Below are 20416 nucleotides of genomic sequence, written 5' to 3'. Positions count from 1 at the left end.
TTAATCACCTGTTCAATCTTCTCAAGGGGAATTAGCTATCACATACACGCACAATTTTCCGTCGCTGCAGTCAACAACTCTTTAATAAAATGTCTATTGTAATTTCCTGCCCAGAGACTAATTGTAAAGAACAGCAAGTGACTGTGAACTAAAATAACTCACTACGCCTCATGGAAAAATGCATGCAGGCTCTCAGATGTGACTGACCCCGCCTCACCGCCATCCAGCCGCCGGTGAGCCGGATTCGCTCCACCCGGATTGATGAGGCGTCCTCACTATTAAAGGGAAATCTCATCAAACGGGAATGAACAGACTCCGCGGAGCGAGACGACATTTTCTTGGCTTCGAGCGACGATTTACTCCGTCGCCTTGACCTACAGTAAGTCACTGACACAGTTTATGCAAGGAATTTGCTCTGGGGTGCCTCCTAGCAGTAAGAACTGGAACACCAGGGTAGCTAGATACCATTCAGCATCCTTTGGTTCGATTTAATTCAATTCAGCCCATTCTCTCAATTGTTGAGAGAAACCAACTGATTTTGAGCAGTAGCAGTGTGGAAAGCTTTCATAACAAGGCTGATAAATTTAGTGTTTTGGCCAACAACGGGTGACTTCCTCGTGCAGGGTGCGTTCTTGGGAAACACAATACTCAACAGAAGACACAAGGGAAAGACAAACACGCTTGCCTAAAATGTCGTCTGCGGTGGTGGATGAGAAAGGGAGTGCAAACAAAGATGAACCGGGCTGGGGCAGTTACTGTGACGAGCACTGGGAGAAAACCTGGGAAAGTTCCGGGGTTTGTTTGAACGCCGTAGCACCGGATTTCGCCGTGACTTTCTTTGTGTACTGCGTACCCAAACTCGAGTGGCGCTTCTTGGTGCAAAGACATTCGGTTTTATGCGAATTACGCCCTGTCACAGAAGACTTTTAGAAATACCGTGGTGTGTCGTTTTGTCGTTGGTTCAGTATAACATTGTGAGTAGATCTTAGATTGAAATTAGAAGTTTTTGGAAAGATAGCTGCTAGAAAAAAAACGCGTGGAACGTGTAGAAATATTAGTTCTCAGGTTCAAACTTTCAGAGTTTTCCGGCACGACCATGTTTATGTACAAGGAAGGACCCACACACGCGCGAGCGAACTCTGAGGAAAAACTTCAGGGCGCGTCGGTCCTAGAAAATGAGGAACTAGACTGGGCCTCTATGACGGCTGCTTTATCGAAGCAACCCACGGACAGTGTCCGGTTTGTAGCGGAGAGCGGCAGAGAAACGCTCGGCGGTGGGGCCGACTCATGGCCATGGAGGGACCGACAGGGAGTCGGTAACATGGACGGAGCTCGACCGAGACCTGGTGAAAACGCAGTCGGCCTATCAGACGACGTTAGGCCGGGGAATGGTGGTGACGGGCCCGGTGGCGAGGGCAATTGTTGGACGGGAGATGAAGGGGAAGTGCTCGGTAGCAGTCGTGGACCCTGGCCGACGAGAAGTACTTGCGAACTGCTGCTGAACAGTTCCATCATGCTGGGAAGAGAGTTCTGCTACGCCGTGGAGGTTAGTGCATGCCGTGTATACATTTGTAGAAACTAACGTAATAGCCGTTAGAGTGTTTGTTGGTTTCTCATATGACAAAAAGAGGTACGAATATTATAAAGACGTATTTAAGGTGGGGGATGGAGGGTGCATTATATATGTAGGTCTCGGCCCGAAGGACACATTATCAAGTTATTTGTAATCTGCATTTATGTGGATGCAAAAGACCACTCTAAATGTGCTAACTGGCACGCATTTGCTACGTATGCCTCCTGAGCGCCATTGTTTTGTTTTTATTACTGACCTGTGTTTAATCATTATTTTCATGTCCATCACTTCCTATGTATTTTGTTCTCATGTGCTCCCTTGGAAATCAGTTGCCTGAAGGGACCACCCATATGCATGCATACCAAAAATAAATAAATAAGCGTTTTGTTTTCATTTTTACCAGGCTGCCTTAGTAACTCCGATACTCCTAACTATCGGGCTGCCGAAGGACCTGTACTCGGTGGTATGGATTATCAGTCCCGTACTAGGCTTCCTGTTGCAGCCGGTACTCGGGTCATACAGGTACGGACTATAGTACATGGGGGATGCATTATACAATAGAAGTTGAAGAATATACATACGTAGGCAATTTCTGCCATTGTCAAACGTTTGGCGTTGAAGATACATGTGTTAGAAGAAAAATATTTCGATTAATTTCCTGGCCAAAGAGTCACGGCAGTGGGATTAAGGAAGATGTGATTAAAGGATCCACAGGACATGACGACAAGTACTGTTCCACTGATTTATTGCTGTTATCACGATAACTAATTTGTGTCCTAACATATTTGTCGTCCCTTAGTATATTTCAAATCTAGGGACCTTGTTTCTTTCGGTCCTTTTTTTTCGCTCTCTCGCATTAGATTTAGGGTCTCCAGAGGACGACATCCATAAGTTAACTTGGTGTGGCTCTCGGCAGAAAGTCTATGCCCCCCCCCTCCCCCATCTTTGTTGAGCGATGCCCATTTCTAGACAAAAACTGGAGTTCCACAGTCAGAAAAAAACAGTTATCTGTGTTGCAAATACAGTTCAAACTTGTGACTTTATGTCGTTGTCCCAGTGACCGGTGCGGGAGCTGCCTGGGCCGCCGCCGGCCCTTCATCCTCGGGTTCTCCGCCTCCATCCTGCTCGGCTTCCTGCTCTTCCTGTTCGGGGACGCCATCATGGACGCCGCCATGCCTCGCAACGTCAGTAGCACTCTTGTTTGTTTCAACCTTTGTTTATACTGCAATCGTCCCAATGCGTGGTTTTTATTGAAGTCAGGAGGGAAGATGACAGAGTGCAGACAAAATAGCAAGACTCCAGCCTTCTGTTCTTGTTAATCTCTAAGCAGATCATAGGGTGGCAAAAGACAGTTTGAAATTGGCAAGGCGGTATCTATTCGCCAGAGAGTCCATACGCCATCCAAGGGCCAATTAGATGCTGTCTTTTGCCACTCTAGGATCTGCTTGAAGATTACCTTCTTGTAACTATTCAAACCTGTTGTGCTTCCCGAAACCTGTCCCCAGAACACGACCTGGACTATCGTCGTCACCATGGCGGGCATCGTGCTGTTCGACTTCAGTGCGGACTTCATCGAAACACCCATCCGAGCCTATCTACTGGACACCTGCGGACCACGTGACCGGGAAAACGGGCTGAAAATGCAAGGAGTTTTTGCAGGTAGGTTTTGGATCTGACCTTCTATTCTTGGTCTAGACGGCAAAATTAGGCCACATAGAGTTGTGACAGTGCTTTGAAATAACCTCCTTGGTGTTATCAATTGTGATGGCATCTAAACGCATTGCCATGGAAGAGAGCTTCCATTGTCATGGAAGAGGCTCAAAATGACCGAATCTTTCTGCACATCTTGAATCATTTGGGGCTAAAGAAGTTGAATTAAAGTTAGGCTCTTCTTACCAAGTGTTTCGGGGGAGTGGCTCTTTTTTTTAAATCCCTAAGTGGATTCATTTCCCTTTCGTTTTCTTTTCAAATTCCTTGTAGGAATCGGAGGCTTTCTGGGTTACTCGTTCAGTGGAATAGACTGGGAAGACACCTTCTTGGGACGAATGCTGGGCTCCGAGTACCACGTCATCTTCGTTTTCGCCGCCACTTCCTTTGTAATAACCGCTCTTATGAACCTGTCAAGCATTCCCGAAGACACCGTCCGGAAACACCCGACGGCAGCCGAAACATCACGAGAAGCCGGAGGCAAAACGGGTAGAGAGAGTGTTCCACAGAAGTCGGGAACGAGAACAAAACGCGGAGGCGTGGTCACGCTCATTCTTGGGTACGAGAGTAATGGAGAAGTCGTGATCGAGCCCAGGTACGTCCGCGGGTACGGCTCGACGCACCACACGACAATGAGCCGGCCGACACATGACGTCAGGACGGGCACAGACGGCGGGATCACCTTCGCCATCTTGGATCAGGTGTCGCGTGCAGGTCATACCCCCTTGCCTGACCTAACCTACCCCATTCTTAACGCTTTGCCCACCGGCAACAAGCCATACGATACACCGGTCAACGACTCGTCCCAAGACGTAGAACAATCTCTCCTCGAGACTTCCTCCTCCATGGGTTCCAGTGAAAACCTGCTGGACGTGGACGAAGCCCTGGAGGAAATTTCCTCACAGGAGACGGGACGGTCCACGGGGTTGCCCGGGAAACTCACCATGGCAACGCTAATTCAAAACGTCTTGCGCATGCCCGGGGAGCTGGTGCGCCTGTGCGTGGCGCATCTGTTAGGCTGGATGGCGTTCCTCAGTATTGTACTGTTCTACACTGACTTCATGGGCCGCGCGGTGTACCATGGGAACCCACATGCAGATAGGGGCAGGTAACTGAATTTTTTAGTGTTTGCCCACCAAAAGCAGACATTTAAGTTGCGTATTTTTGTATGTATGTATGTATGTGTGTGCACGCGCGTGTGTGTAATATATATTGAATCTATCTGTTGTATTATTTCAATGTTATTTCCTGCCCCAGCCGATCTTACCGCCGGTACGAGGAAGGGGTTGAGATGGGAAGCTGGGGACTGGCTATCAACGCGCTGTCATGCGCACTCTACTCAGGTAGGCAGTCTTATCCATGTTTATCATCTATATGGATAGTCCCCAGACAGATGCATCTCTCATCTGATCAAAAACCTATTAAGAAACTTGTTCTACTTTGTTGAGTTTTATACGAGCATATGGTACGTGGAATAGCAGCCAACACTTCTGTGACTATCGTAGTGAAAGAAGTGGTCACCTACAGTCCCATTGTGTATGTCCCTTTCCAGTTGCCCTCCGTCATCTTACCCAATTCCTGAGCCTGCGCACTATCTACCTCTTGGGTTACCTCATTTTCTCTGCGGGGGTGGGCATCATGGCGATTTTACCCGGCAGGGTACCTAGCCACCACGCCACGCTGCCCCTCTGTGCAGTGCTGGGTATCATGTACGCTACACTCTGCACCATACCTTACACACTCGTCTCACAGTACGCGCAGGCCAGGCAGGTTAGTGATCTTATTTTTCTCAGCTTGCGATCCATCATGCCATCATGCGTCACATGCCATCGTATCGTATCATATCTTTTGCTTAGGTTTCATTTCCTTTAAATTCTTTGTGTAATGACTGAATTAATTTTTTTTATATAAATGGCAAATATTTCCAGAATGCAAATGGAGGTGTGGATCGGACCCGGGGCATGGGGATCGACGTTGCCATAGTGACGTCAATGATCCAGCTGGCGCAGATCGTAGTCGGGGCGTTGCTAGGCGTGGTCGTCAGCGCGCTAGGCAGCGTGGTGGCCGTGCCTGTCTGCGCATGCGTGCTGGGCTGCCTGGGCTGCATCGTGGTCGCCATGTTTGTCAAGTACGACACGTGACCAAAGGTCATCTGGGTCCTTCAAAAACAAAACTAGCTTGTTCTTTTCTGGGCTGGTAATATGTACTCAGGAGCTGGTACGATTCCACCAGTTTATTTTGTAGTCAGTTCATTTTGTACAACATGTATAGTCTTTTTTATCGTCTGTCCTCCCGTGACACTTATAGTAGGTTTGCTTCGTCTTAAAAATTAAATTAGTAGAATAATGATAATATATGTGTAATAACACTAATGTAAATCCATGCCCTGGGTATTGAAACAAAATAAAACAATGTTATACAACATGTGTATGATTAGTTAGCAGAAAAGTTACACCAGGAAAAAAATGGAAACAACAATTCAAATTGTCAAGCAATGCTAAAAGCGGAACAGAAACATCGCATTTAGTTTGTATGGGGTGTTCGGTAGACGATCCAGATCAGCAGACAATGCAGTACCTTGAACAGACCCAGGGGGCGTCACTACCTCAGGCCTCTATATGACTGTATCTTGTCACGTGATTATCAACATCAAGTCACGTGGCACAGGAACTCCAAGACGAGATCTGACTTTACTGGGTTGATGAAGAGACAGATTGCGTCTCGAAAGCTCCCCAGAGTAGCGAACTCCTTTTGCTGTGTGTAACGTTAGTGTTTAAATGTTTCAACTCCTAACATACAAAGGTCCTTCAGGCATAACGAGCGCCCAATTGATCTGCGTGGGGAAATAGTTGAGCCCCGAAGAGAGCCTGCCTCAACCACAGTAGACTGGGCACCAGGCTACTTTTATCATTCCTGTTCTTCATTGGCAGTCAGACATACATAGCAGTAAAGGCACTAGTGCAACAATGACAAAAATTGCGAGACGAAATAAAAAGCTTTTGCTGCATTCAAATATTCGCTATATTAATTAATTAATTAAACGAGACTAGACCAATAGGTAACGCAATTGTTTTTTTTATATATTCCAGAATCTATAGCTTTTTTCCTATACACAAAACAAGAAGCAAGTGATAATCTAAGGTTAATCTAACACTGCCCTTCCATGACTACTTTATTGAACGCTAATTGGACCGCAAAACCGTTCTGAGGGCGTTGATTGGTCAGTGAGTTCCCGCGGTTTCCTGTGAGAGGTCCCGGTAGTACTCCAGTATGTAGCGAACGTACCCTGCCAGGGCGCCGGCAGCAACACCGGTCTTGTGGGACAGACATCTCCCTAAAACATGGAAAATTTTAACCAGTTTTTATTTAATTCCCGTAACGTTCATTTTATTTTCATAAACTTTTCTAAAAAATCCTTATAATTTAAAAGGTGCAAAAATTCACATAAATACATGAAGAAAATAATCATCTAGTAGGAAAATGTAACGTTACTCTCATGTGTTTTCTTCAATATATTCTTTTGGACATTCTTAAGTTAAAAATACCTGACAGAATCTTTTCCCGCCGCCGCACCCGTCTGTTTTGGCCAGATTCCATGGTTGCCTGGTAACCAAAGCACCCGGATGGAGATTGCCAGGACAAGATGGCGGATAACCATGATGACCGGAAAAAGTCCCGATAACCGACAAGGCCGCAAAGTAATGCTGAAAGTAGAAAAAAGTACTTTTTGAAAACTTTTAGTGCAGCAACGTATACATAAATTGATGAAATACATAGGACGTGTTGAAAATAGGAATAAAAACTAGCTTTTTTAATTATTCACTGCTTCGTCTACCGCTCTGTTCGATCAAGGACCTTGCTATGTTGTATGAGAGTCTTGAAGTACATTTCCTCTCGCAATCAGCTATAACCGCACGATCTAGATGCAGTTTTATTCTGTACTATGTCTGTACTACGTTTATGCTGCATGGAGACAAAAGAAGCTGCCGTCACCCTGCTCCATGAAGAGGTCCCGGCCCTCCTGTCTGAAGCCTGCGGCGGCCAGGTCCCTGGCCTCCCGCAGGATGTTGGCGCAGTACTCGGCCTCCATGCCGCCCACCCCGTCCCTCCGCCCGCTCTCCGCCGCGCGGATCGCCAACTCGTGCGAGCAACCAGCCTGGAGGGAGCTTATATTTATTATTATGCTTATTTTAAAAAGAACTCCATTAGATAAAGCAACAGTTGGTTTCTCATCTTCCTGGAGTCCCGTACATTATACATATCACTGAATTACTTAATTACTACAATATAATACCGGTTGCTAATTACAAATACCAAACCTGTACGACTGCTCCTAACTTTCTCCCCATACGCACATGCAGAGAAAGAAATGGAGGTGTGTGTGTGTGTGTTACAACTGTTAAGGTACTAAAACTTGGAAACTGTCAAAGAGAACGGCCAAAGATTCTGCATGGAGGGGCTAGACTGATCATGAACAGTATAGTGGTTATGTTATAAGGGCTAGTCAGTGGCACATTCCTCTCATAAACAAGCCCATATGAGGTTTACCTAGTTTTTTTTTCTGGGTACGGGTCGCTCACCTGTTCACCAATCTGCAGGTAGAACAGCTCGTGCGTCAGCCAGTAACCCCGGTAACCGGGTGACGTCATCAGGCTCCAACAGGAAGGGGAGATGCTGCAACTGGTCTTTGCACTAGGAAGGAAACAAGAGAGAATGCCAGGTTACTAGTATATCACCTGAAATGATTGAAACGATGGAGATTTTCAAGCCTCCCTCTCAACAGAGTGAAGACCGTTCAGCGTCAGTTGGGCGACCAAAACAGTGCTAGATCTAGATCGCTCAGTGTCGGCCAAAGCCCCCTAAAGTTGTTTCTATGGAAAAATTGTCATCTTTTTAAATAGCTTATTTTCACTAGCTTTAAACGAAGGACAAGGACAATGTGACGTACTACTGTATTGGAATCTCTGCCCTGACAGTGGTAAAAGTAATTACGTTTAGCAGGTCGTATACCCAAAACAGACAAAAAAGCAGAGAAAACAAATTAGAAGAAAATGAAGCAGTAACTGACTTGGTCCCCAGAAGCTCTGTCAGACATCCGTCACTTTGCTCCTCGTTGAAGGGCGTGTCACGTGGTGTGGTGGGCGGGGCCAACAGGCGCGGGTCTGTTGTCTTGGAGCGGCTGTCAATCACCCAGAACCCTGGCTGCAAAATCGGCGACAGACCTGATAGGGCAAAGACGATTGGTCAGAACGACGATTGGAACGATGGTGGGGCCCACCGGCAGACGATGTCTTGGAGGCTATAGGATCTAGGACAATATGTGGCGAACAGCCTCTACAACTCTGTCCTGCTTCAAAATATAACCCATAAGGCCAACACCACAGGACGTCTGGTATAGCACCAGTTACCTTGGTGACAGACGTCTGGTTCAGGTCATTGACTTTGTTTGGAGAAGAAGAGGAAGAAACTGAGCAAAAACAATGTTTTCCTTCAGCGAAGGTTAACACAGAAATAGCCAAATTCATGGTGTCATAATCTCATTCGTGAATATTCCAGGTGATAACACTGTCCACAATTTTTCAGTTAATGTGCCGCACAAGTCAGTGTTGTTGATGTCATAACAGAATTTGTGATTTGGACAGTTTCTTGGGAACTAAATTTTTTTACCACTGATTTGGTTCAAGGGCTGCCAACAAACGTAACATTTCGGAAGAAAACCAATCCACAAATTACCCAGCGTTCTATAACCTCCTTTCCGGAGTTAATTAAACCAGAAACTCCCTGCAGACCTGAGAAATTTCCGGAGCTACCGAAGTGTGAATCGTTAAAGTTCATCAGTCTGCAGTTTCCTCTCAACGCTTTCATCCAATCTAGCTCATTATACAGTTTTGATTGGGGTCGGCACACTGGGTCTCCCGACGGCGTTCATGCTCCTGGAAGACATCAAGGTTAAATCCACGGTTGCCCTTTAGCAAAAGACTTTAGAAGCCAACGGGGATTCCCCAGAATTCTCATTGACCTTTAGGTCAACACTTCCGGTCTATAAGGATGTTGAGTTGTCAGTAGAGCGAGGTTGATGCACTTTATGGATAGATTCAATCAAATAAGGCTAGTTAAGAAGTAGGGTAATACTGTGAGGAGGTTACATGGTTTCTAATCGAAACGCGGTAAATGTCATTTTTCTGCATGAGAGCGATTTCCGAAACGGGTTTGATTTTAAACTCTTTTGGGACCAGTACGGCTGGTGTGCATTTGTACTTTTGTTTATTCGCACCTTTGCTGTGAAAGATGTGAAAACAGCTACTCCCTGGACAGATCCTGTAACCATTGAAGCACGCGTTTCCGCACTTACGTTCGTAATAGTCGGGATCGGTTTTCTGTAGCTGGGGCAGCGTAAGGTCTGCCACACGCGCCGCCTGTCGCTGCAGTTCCACCACCCGCCTTGACTGGGCGGGGTCCGCGGGTAGCCGACCCGCTGCGATCCGTCTGGACAGCACGGTGAGCTGACCTGGAAAATCAATCGATAGATCAATCAATCAATCAATCAATCAATCAATCAATCAGATCGATTCATCAATCAAATCAAATCGACCCATCAATAAGATCAATTCATCAATCAATCAGATCAAATCAATTCATCAATCAGATGAAGTCAATTCATCAATCAATAGAATTAATCAGTCAAATCAATCAATCAATCGATCGATTACGTTCAGAAAATGTTTCGAACGTATGCGAAAGGTTATGAATTAGTTGTGATATGCGAAAGGTTATGAATTAGTTGTGATGTTTGAAATTGTGTCTGCAAACAAAATTGAACAAGGTTTCATGGCAATTTTTATTATCCATTGTTGCAGACTGTATGTTAGTACTGTTACTTCGTTAATAAAAGTTCTTGAGATCGTCTCCAATCTTTCATTAGCATTCAGTTGCAGCTAAACATATAAAGATGCATGTATCTAATTCTATTCTGCCTCGCTGTCGCTGCAGACGCCATCCGTCTTACAATTAACAGTGCCAGAGTATCCTACAGTCAGAAACTATGTAAGGATTATGCCTATCTACATGGGACTTTAGACTGAGAGCTCTACCGGTGAGATGAACATGTGTCAGATTCAGAGTGAAAGTGGGCAAAACTCCTTAAGGGGTGCCGGGAAGTACCCATCTGTTGTAAACCGGACAAATACACACAAACCCACAGACAAACATTATCCAAAACAATACCCCCGTATCCGGAGGTAATCATAAAAAGGTCATCATCATTCTTTCTGCAATCTACATATCTTTCAAACCGAATTGGTGATCGCGAGATACGAGACCTAATTTCTGTACCAGACTGCCGATTCATCGACGAGTCTGCTTTGTATTCGTAGCTGTCCTTATGCAAGTAGTCATAAAAACACACAATTACAAAGGTAGGGTCCAAAAATAGACATCATCCCTCATATTAATACACAATTATTTGACAAGCGTCTGTTGCGGATTCAAATTTTGCAGGAATTCAATAACGATGACAATGATTGGTTTATCCAGAATGAATAAAAGGCAGTTTGATTACCGCCAGTGCAGGCTATGTTGCGAAACGGGATATTGTAAATTGTAGGGATGGACAGAAAATTTGTAGCAGCAACGAAACCCGAATGGCTAGATCATCAAAGAAATGATAAAAAAAGCCATTCATATATTTTCGAGTTATTTCTCTCAACAAATCAGCAAAACAAGAAAACGTTCGTTAATTTTGCTGAATGTAATAAATAAGGTCATCTAAAGGTCCTGTTATTTCCAACAGGGCATGTGCGACTTATGTTTCATATCTATAAAATGTTATGTTGGTGATCGTAAAAACGACACAGTAAAACATGGCAGTGTGATACTGAAACTTTACTGCCCTCTCGTGACAAGAGAAAATAAAGTGATGAATAACTACCCGGAAAGTATACATTGATCAATCTCATTAACCCCCCCCCCCCGCCTGGGTGGAACGTTAACGTACCCAATATACAATATAGACAATCAGGGATAACAGTGGGTTATATTGGCAGTTCGCACGTACAATAAAAACAGTAAAAATGTGATGTGCAGGCCAGTTGGGCCGTCCACATATACGCACGCACACACACACACACACACACACACACACACACACACACACACACACACACACACACACACACACACACACACACACACACACACACACACACACACACACACACACACACACACACACATGTGTGTGTATACAAAAAAAATTACACAAACACACACACAAACACACACACCACAAACACACAGTTTCCTTGTCACAAGACTTTCAGCCAGGACTTTCAGCACCTTGGACAGTTCCATACAGTTCTAAAGGACTCACCGTCCACCATGCGGATTCCTATGACAGCATCCAGGTTCAGCACACGGTAGTTCCGTTCACAGTAGCCCAGCACCCTCCCCAGGGCATCCAGGGCGTCCTGTAGGCTCGGCTCGGGACCCTTGTTCAGATCGCCGCTACAAGCAGCAGGATAGGCGAAGATTGCGCACAGCAAAATCGGCAGGAGTGGACCCATGTTGTCTGGTCGTGCTACACCTGGAATAAGAATTGAATGTCTTGCAAATTATAGATAAATAATTAAAGATAAAACCTAATTCCAGTCAGGTATGGAATGGGTACTTGACTTTGGTAGGGGGGTAAAAGGCGGCGGAGGGGGTGGTGGTTGTGGGCTCCGTCTTCCAATACAGTGCCACAGTGGATCGGACTAACAACCCATTGCCGCTACTGCCTCAAATTGGCTATGGGGCTAGCTTTACCTTTGCCTACATTTCAAAGAGATTATGATGCATTTCCTTTTGTTCATCACGCATTTCCCACTGTGTCTTATCAAGAACGTACTACTTATAGAACGTCTTTGGTCTTATAAAGACTCTTTAAAGTGAAAATAATTCGGTCCTCAGCTAGTGGCAATTTCCATTTGGTTCCTGTCATTAGATCGAAGCAGTGCGTCAGTTTGAAGGGAGAACCGTTATCAACGGACCGGTAATTAAGAAAAAAATCGATAAAACTGCGAGTTAATAAAGCTTCTCCATTCACACGCCTTAATGAAACCTCGCACTGTAAAAGGAGGGTAAGAAAAGGAAATCTTTGTGACCTCGACTCATCATCGCATGATTAAGCAATTTGCATGTCAATTTCTATCAATTGAATGGAAAGGACGCGAATTGTGCGTGGGTGTTCAAAATCTGTAACTGGTGCATGGAAAGTAAAATGATAAAGTCTCTGTGCTTACTTACTTGGGAATTCTTTGGTTTAAAATTATAAAGCTATTGAAATATGATCCAAACAAGTTCCAAACACTGCTGACCTACTCCCGAATTCGAACGGTCAAACATGACCATGTAAAGTGTATACATTCGCCATTGAAAATGTAGAATATACACGGACCACAACTTGACATGTTTATCCAACATGTCCACGGGCTGTAACCCTTTTCAGCGCTGTGCAAGTCAGATGAGTGGCAACCAACTGGATCATGCATGCTATGAAACACAGTCGTCATCTCGGGGCATCCGTGGACGATTTGTTTGCTGTGTAAGTTTTCCCTCCTTTAGACCCAATTTCGCTGGTTCGGATGTTACGACACGGAACGCCACTTACACGTACACCGAGGGAGCTATCAAACAGTTCTGTACCTGCGTAAATGGGTGTTATTTATCGAGAACCCGCCGCGGAAGTACATCTGGGATTTGGATCGTCTCTGAGACGGAGATAAACCAGGGTTTACGGCTCACCTTTCAGCAAATTGTTTTTTTTGTCATTGCGTCTCATAGATCGTTGCCATGCTAGTACCACATCAACGTAGCAATTGTAGCTAGAATATCCTAACCCCTTTGCCTTACCCCCTTTCTACCGAGGTTTTGGTCGTTGATCTAGAAATATGACCAGAAGTTCAACTTCATGCATCGACCAAGAACATGAATTTTGTCTTTTTTTGTGTGTCATCAAACAAACCCTGCAACAATTCAACACATCAAGCAACCAACAAGCGGACAGTACATCTTACAAGAAAACGACTTCGTTGAAGAAGAAGTCTTTAGACTTTGTTGGACAGCTGATGAAAGTTGTGTAAGGAAGGACATGGCGATTATTATAGGACGACCACAAAACAATTGGTACGTACTTAACCGACGCACGCCTAATATGTGTACGATAGGCAAAGGCTCTTTCACTGTGACCAAAATGTATGAGCCCGGTTATCTGAAACATAACTAACGGCTTCGCGCTGTTTTGCCTTTATCAGAATGTTGTATTAATGTGTCCTTATCTTCCACGGACACATGTTGAACCTACAGAAGCTCCGGCGCCGCCAGCTGTGAGGCAGCGAGGGCGGAAATCCCGGGAAAGGTCGAGCAGCCCTGCCCATTGGTATGCACAATGTGCAAATACGTCATGGGACTCGTATATACAAGGTATTTGTTTAGGCCACAGCACGTAAATTTTATGGATGACATCCCCCGCAGACTCCAAATCAAATTATGCGATAGGGCGAAAAAAACATGGCAGGCAAAAAAACAAGATTCCTACATAAACCACAAACCATAAATTCCATCATAAACCTCGTTGAACAAGAAATGATACGTAAATTGTGCTAAGTATTAAAACATCCATTTGTCACTGAAACAACTTTGAAATATATACATTTGAATGCGTTTTCAATCATTGTACAAATGGTTTTGATCCAGTGGAAATTCGAATATCACATAACACAGCCACCATCACATATAAAAGGAGTAAAATATTTCACTGCATTAACTTAGTAGAGTAAAAGACAACTCAGAGCCTTGTCTTGTCTTCTCTCTAAATCATATCTAACTGTCATCCATGTTAAAGCATGGCAACATACATCTTTGCCCATTTTCGGCAGGTTGACCACTGTCAGAGGGAAACACGATTTCTTGTTTTTTTTTTCAGGATCAGGCACGCGCTGATGTCATCCATAAAAATTACCTGCTGTGGCCCTATGTCATTCACTCCGGCCCTAACGAGTCATTAAGAGGCTCACGGTTACATAATTTCAAAATAGATTAGAAATCAGAAGACGATTTTATTCATATGAAAGTTGTAGAAAGGGAGCCTTACATTTAAAAAAAAGTACGTAAATTCAGAGTTGTGTGAGGAAAGATGAGAGTAGCTATAGAGTCAGGTGGTGGTTGTTATATTTTAAGGTACAACGTACTTCACGAAAACATGGCAGGTCTGTCCGCGCTACGTTTCACTGAAAAACACTCCAGATTCCTCCTTGTTCACTTTGTGGTCATTAGGGGCAGAAAGTCACGCGGACCTGCAAATTACCAATTATAACACGGTACATGTGAACACTACTGATGCAGCCTTCTGCGAGCTCACCTGCCTTTTTCCTGCTGCCTAACCCTGCTGCCGATACGTATCGCGCCAAAAGCACGGAGAAGGTTAGGCCACATCTAGTACATTCATTTCATTAAAAATGATAAGATATGAGATAAAATTAAATGAATCATTTTTATCAGCCTTATGTCGCATTGTACTAGTGAAGTGCCATATATATTACACGCTGATACGTTGTGCTGTTTAACACACTGCTAGGCTCTACATCCCCACACACATGACTGATGTTATAAGATGGTCCGTACAGCGGTATGGTATATTTGAAGCCATCGAAACAACCGCCAGACTGCTACATGCCTTATCAAGGTGTCGGGCGCCACTGCCGGTCCGGATTGTAACATGTAGAAAAACATGGCTACGCGCGCCACACGGATACTATGTGCGGAGTATTTGAAGTAGGTACATGTATATCACATATGATGGTGATGAAGGAGATTGTGCAAGCCTGAAAAACTACAGGTTATTTTAAACGCGTCATTCAATGTAGTTAACGTCTGTACTCTTCGACGGCTAAAATACCAACTCCGTTTTACTGATGTATCATTTCATCAAGATTCGGAAATGGTACGCAATGACCGCTAAGGTAATATGGTTTTTACTGAACAACTGTACGTCTTTCACATCCTTAAACACAAAGAATGTATTCAATATACGACTGGACAAACAATAATAAAACACGCTTAGCTGTCACTGTCCATGGTGCTGACTTTGTAGTTACATTGCGAGTACGTTAACCAAGATAAAACAGGCTTTCTTAGTGCATATATGGACTGTTTAACGCAAATATTCCACAGATTACATGTTCTGGAGTTGATATCGTAGGCAAAGATATAAAACGATGAAGGACATTAGAACCTACCAGTGCCGCGTGTGTCTGATGCCGCTGACTCGGTGACTGTACGTGTTGTGAGCCGGGCGGATTTCCAACTGCAGGTGACGTGCCCGCGCCCGTAACTATGTGGGCGATGACGCGACTACACTAGCATTTCTCTATAGCAGTTACATCAAAGGGCGAACAGAGCATTCATAATACCAGTTAGGCTAGGTTAACTTCATTTCGTGTATGCCATCCCTTGCAGGCCTCGAATCTGACGTCAATGTATATGTACAAGAAAAGACTTGTTTTGACATTTGATGACGATTGGGTCCTTTTTTAAGCAGCAAGGGAACTGGTAAAATTTAGTCTCATCATTTAATGTGATTTACAATGGATTTAAGCGTGCTTATAAGCAATACAACGTCTTCTCGTTTTGAAGCATATGGGGAATTGTCGCAGTTAACTAACTGCCAAGCTATCGAAAGTGGCAAAATTTCTTTTTCTGGGGGCTCAAATACAAATTCAAACCAAAACCACCGTTTTGGCAGTCTTGAGTGTAAATTCCGGCCTTGTTATATCAGCTTCACAGGCGGTAGCCTCAAAACAAATTGCAACGTGCTTCCCATTAGTGCAAAGAAACGCCAACTCTTTATGAGAACCGCCAACCTACCCCATTACTACATCTCTTGACTTCAAAGGAGAACGGGTAACAAGACGGCGTCTTGTTCTCTGGCTACTTGAGTGGTACGTACGTGCGTCTTAATGGGTAGTGTAAGTGGACCAGACACTTGAAACGCCTTTACGATTTCGCGCGAACATCTCAAGCCTGCACTGTCGATTGTGTGATGTTCCGCCTCATTCATATTCTTTACAAGCAAGGTTACCTTGCCCTGCTGGTGCTACCATCTAATGGGCCCGCGCCAACACTTTATGGACACACCGAATCAGTCGGATGCGTGTTGAGGAGCAGATGCTTTAAAACGCGTACCAGAGAGAGATCTTTCTGAACTGACCCGCGGTGACCACTATACAACTTTACGACGCTGTAAAAAGAGACAAGGCGAGTTGTTGGTCACCGTGTAGGGGGCCGTTCCGTGACAAGTTGAGAGTCATAACCGCACTGTGGCAAATGCCGGGTCACTAAGGCCACGGCCAGCAGTGCTTTGTTTATGTTTCACGGGCTGCTATAACAATCCAGCTCAGCGACGTGCCCATAAATGCACTGCAATTGGGTAGGCAGGTAAACTACCCTGTAATTCACCGGACAAGTTTACCGGGCACAAGGGGCCACTTTGTGTCGAGGTCTCGAGCAATAAAAGACGCCATGTATGGGGAAATACGATTTGGCCCGGGAAGACAGAGATTGGTGAAATCGTCTGCTTCATTCAAACAAACCAAGATACCTGGCCCTGGAGAATTACATTTCTTCACTACGTTCAAAAAACACCGCAGGAAAATTTACTAGGGGTTCTATCCTCTGTGTTCTTTGGTCCATTGTAAATTTTGTTGTGGTTATTTCAATATTAGCCTGCTCTCTCCAGATCAAGTTTTTTCCCTTTCATCCTAATGGCGCTGTGAAATTCGTTGCAGAGTTTTGATGTTGGAGAATTTCTAAGTAGCCTGTGACAGAACTAACCGCCGTCACGGTTCGAAGACAGCCTTTTTTGTCTCCAAAATGCCTTCCGTACTACGAATGTGACCATTCCCTCTTGTCAGCCACCCCCTCCCCCCCTCCCCGCTGATCTTCTCTCTCCACTGCTGCTTTAATTATCAGCGCCAAACGGCGACCCTGCCTCCCGCCTACACGCTCTAATGAAGCTCTACATCGCTCGCTTGACCCTCTGTGATAACTGAGAATCCCCTCATGGCTATCTCAGTACCACGGGGAACGGCTCGTGGCTCGGCATCGCCTTTGATATACAAAACAACTTCAGCCTCCCGCTATCAGTGGGCTCGCACACGGGGTACTTCTACGCCCCAGGTGATCAAGTTTAATAGATCTTTATGGAGAAGGACTTCAGATGAAGGCAAGGAGAATTGAAGAGGGATCATTCAAAGTCCGAGAATCGTTGGAGGAGAACGTGGGATTGGCTAAGGGCGCCCACACCGTTGGTAGTAACTGAGAAGGAACGCCGGGGCAGTGAAGATCTCTCCTGGTATTATTCGCGTGGAGTATTTCATTGGCAGAAAGCCATAAAGTGGAGTTACAGAACATTGTCCACATCGAGTATCAGGATGTAACTTGAAAGTCACTACTCACATGAATGATGTTTTTCTCTGACTGGTCTGTTTGGTACTTGATTTACGTTTCTGATATTGGAGGTTCTGTTTTTTTTTACATATATCAGAATTAATGAAAAAAGTGAAAGATAAAGAAGGCTAGATATGTCTATGTAGACAGTCCTGTTATAATGTATAATGGCCCCTTGTCACGTATTCGCCATTCTCCCTCGCCCCAACACGTTCTAGACCTTTGCTCCATACATTTTCCTCTCGACCCGTCCTCATCACTTCTCACGGCGTTATCCTCTACCGTGTGTTAAGACCCGGTCGTACGTGGCGACGTACGTACGTCAGAACAACACCTTCCGTGTCGGCAGAGACCATGTATAATTCACCAGCTACGTACGGGGGAGTCTTAGCGATAAGCCGAGTGTTAAAAAAATCTGTGATTGCTTTACTATCTACCAGACACAAATGGGTTGCCGGAAACTTGTTTACAAAGCCTATACAACCCTATAACAAGATAACCCCTGTGACATACTACTAGTGTGTACGTCTATTTGGCCAGTTTCTACTATTTTGCAGCAACCCACCAGCCTTCTGGCAGGGACTAGTGACTGTCCAGTTCTTCATATTCGTGGCAGGAGTAACTAAGCCCATATAGGTCTGACATCGGACATGTCATGCTACATTCTACAAATGAACGCACGTCACTTTCTTTGCCTTGTCTCATTGACACTACCTGGAATCAGGGAGAGCACCAAAATCTAAGCAAAGGGCATGGTGAACTAAGAAAAAGAAACCCTTCTGTAGCGACCAAAAACTTCAATTTGGATGGGGATTTCTTACCCCTGAGTAAGTTTCACACTATCGGATGGGTGTTAAGGTGTGGCCATCTCCAGTGTAGATATCTCATGTATCATACATCAGCCCCGCGCGGCACCTCTGAGCCCATTAACCCAAATCCTCATCAGGAGGATCATGAGAGATCATCACGAGACTTTACGGGTTTCCCCGGACACCGGACGGTTCCACAGAGAGATGCGGGGAGAAGTGGGCTCTGTACCGGAGATAATTAGACCCAGCGGGATAGGGATATGGAGGCTAGCTATAGCGCGGCGATGGAAGGTTCATCTTCACGAGGATCCATGAACTAGCACAGCAATATTCAACAAGTTGGTGGAATGCTCGCTTTGCGTACAGCTGATCGTGGTTTTAAGTCCACAAAGTTATGCTAAACTGTGATAAAATAGTACGTACTATTTACGGGAAATAGTTATAGTGCTACCACTGAACTACATATACATTATCTCCGATCTTTATTATTGTACTTGGTTGGTAACTCTGGTACTTGAATATGTGACTACGTCTTGTTCTTTGTTGAGCTGATATTAGGCACTTGGTACATCCGCCGGTTTATCAGTCATAATAACATCTTGCTTTTGTTCCAGGTTGTCTCCAACTATTTATCGGTTGTCTCCAGGACATTTCACCTATAGAATTTATTTTGCGTTACTTCACGAGTCACACCTTTCGCAGGAGATAGGAACCCAGAATTAATAAAAACTGACGGCATTTCATTAGCGACGAAATCAATAACGCACATCACTGCATTCCAGAAATAAATTGTCTTCTGCATTCCAGAAATAGATCGTCTGTACTGTTGCATCTAATGATTTCAGATATGTTGCATGGTTCCTTCATAACTTTGAATTTTCATGATGTTGCCTTATACTAGTTATAGGAAAATGCATTTTCAAGCAACGACCTTCATACATTAACAACAGCAGAGAAACGCGTTCTGTTTTGTAATCTGTTTTAACACTACTTGCCATTTTGACGTGGGCACAATCGAACTGGTATTACGTAAAATCATATTGGAAATAACAGGAAGCTGTGGTTGATATTTGAACGGAGTGGAATAAATCCTTGACAAGCCCTTCGCTAAGTTGCTTGACATTCCAAGACGCACCTAAACGACGCTGCGCGGCACACAGTCTTCCCGGAGACCTAACATTGACAATAACTACACACGAATGGTGTGTAGCAGTTCTCAATTACTGGAACATCAGACTCGCTGAGCTGTGACATTAAGGCTCGTTCTGCAGATTTCCTGAGGGGAGGAGGGGGGGGGGCGACCCCCGCTGGCAGGGAGGAACCTGCGCGGAATGGAATATGTGTTCAGTTGTTTGATTTGTTTATTGTTCAGTTGTTGGATTTGTTTACATGGTTTATTACTCGCTTAGCTGTCCCTGTCCATGGTGCTGACTTTGTAGTTACATTGCGAGTACGTTAACGTGCATATAGCGAAGATGATACAGGCTTTCTTAGTACATTTATGGACTGTTTAACGCAAACGTTCCACAGATTACATCTTCTGGTGGTTTAAGTACTGTAATAAAGACTAAAAAAATTGAATTTATTGACCAACCTGATGAAACTATTTAAGGGTGTGTCTATGCTTTTCCACATCTAAATTTGCAAGGGATCTAGTAAAGATGCTGCCATGCACACAAACAATTACCTTTGCTTGGCCTAACCCGAAATGACGCCCAGCCTCCCGGTGTTCACATCTTATTAAACGAACGCTTTCAGAGATGAAATGAACGCTTCCTGCTCTTTGTCGGGCGCAAAATGAGATCAATGTTTCCCTCTGCCGGTCCCATCATGTCACAATAGCTCC

General features: G+C 44.6%; 2 protein-coding genes across 2 annotated transcripts in view; one reads left to right on the top strand and one right to left on the bottom strand.

Moving 5' to 3' along the window:
* Positions 1 to 5506, top strand: part of LOC109483736 (membrane-associated transporter protein-like) — a 7086-nt gene extending 1580 nt beyond the window's left edge. Inside the window, exons 4-9 of the mRNA XM_019786810.1 lie at positions 3079 to 3232; positions 3554 to 3858; positions 4189 to 4388; positions 4538 to 4623; positions 4833 to 5050; positions 5209 to 5506. Of these exons, the coding sequence (XP_019642369.1) occupies positions 3079 to 3232; positions 3554 to 3858; positions 4189 to 4388; positions 4538 to 4623; positions 4833 to 5050; positions 5209 to 5421 (1176 nt within the window). The 3' untranslated portion in view covers positions 5422 to 5506. The remainder of the gene's footprint in view (positions 1 to 3078; positions 3233 to 3553; positions 3859 to 4188; positions 4389 to 4537; positions 4624 to 4832; positions 5051 to 5208) is intronic.
* Positions 5507 to 6410: 904 nt separating this feature from the next.
* Positions 6411 to 15623, bottom strand: LOC109483672 (UPF0764 protein C16orf89 homolog). The gene is made up of 8 exons (XM_019786711.1): positions 15553 to 15623; positions 11649 to 11861; positions 9633 to 9788; positions 8349 to 8502; positions 7861 to 7972; positions 7274 to 7436; positions 6826 to 6984; positions 6411 to 6614 (listed from the first exon to the last, which is right to left on the bottom strand). The coding sequence occupies exons 2-8, from the start codon at positions 11839 to 11841 to the stop codon at positions 6502 to 6504; spliced, it is 1050 nt and encodes a 349-aa protein (XP_019642270.1). The 5' UTR covers positions 11842 to 11861; positions 15553 to 15623; the 3' UTR covers positions 6411 to 6501.
* Positions 15624 to 20416: the final 4793 nt, after the last annotated feature.

This window comes from Branchiostoma belcheri, unplaced genomic scaffold (assembly GCF_001625305.1).
Source record: "Branchiostoma belcheri isolate BF01 breed outbred unplaced genomic scaffold, Haploidv18h27 scaffold11, whole genome shotgun sequence".
Classification (NCBI taxonomy): domain Eukaryota; kingdom Metazoa; phylum Chordata; class Leptocardii; order Amphioxiformes; family Branchiostomatidae; genus Branchiostoma; species Branchiostoma belcheri.
This window is presented reverse-complemented; position numbering and strand designations above follow the sequence as displayed.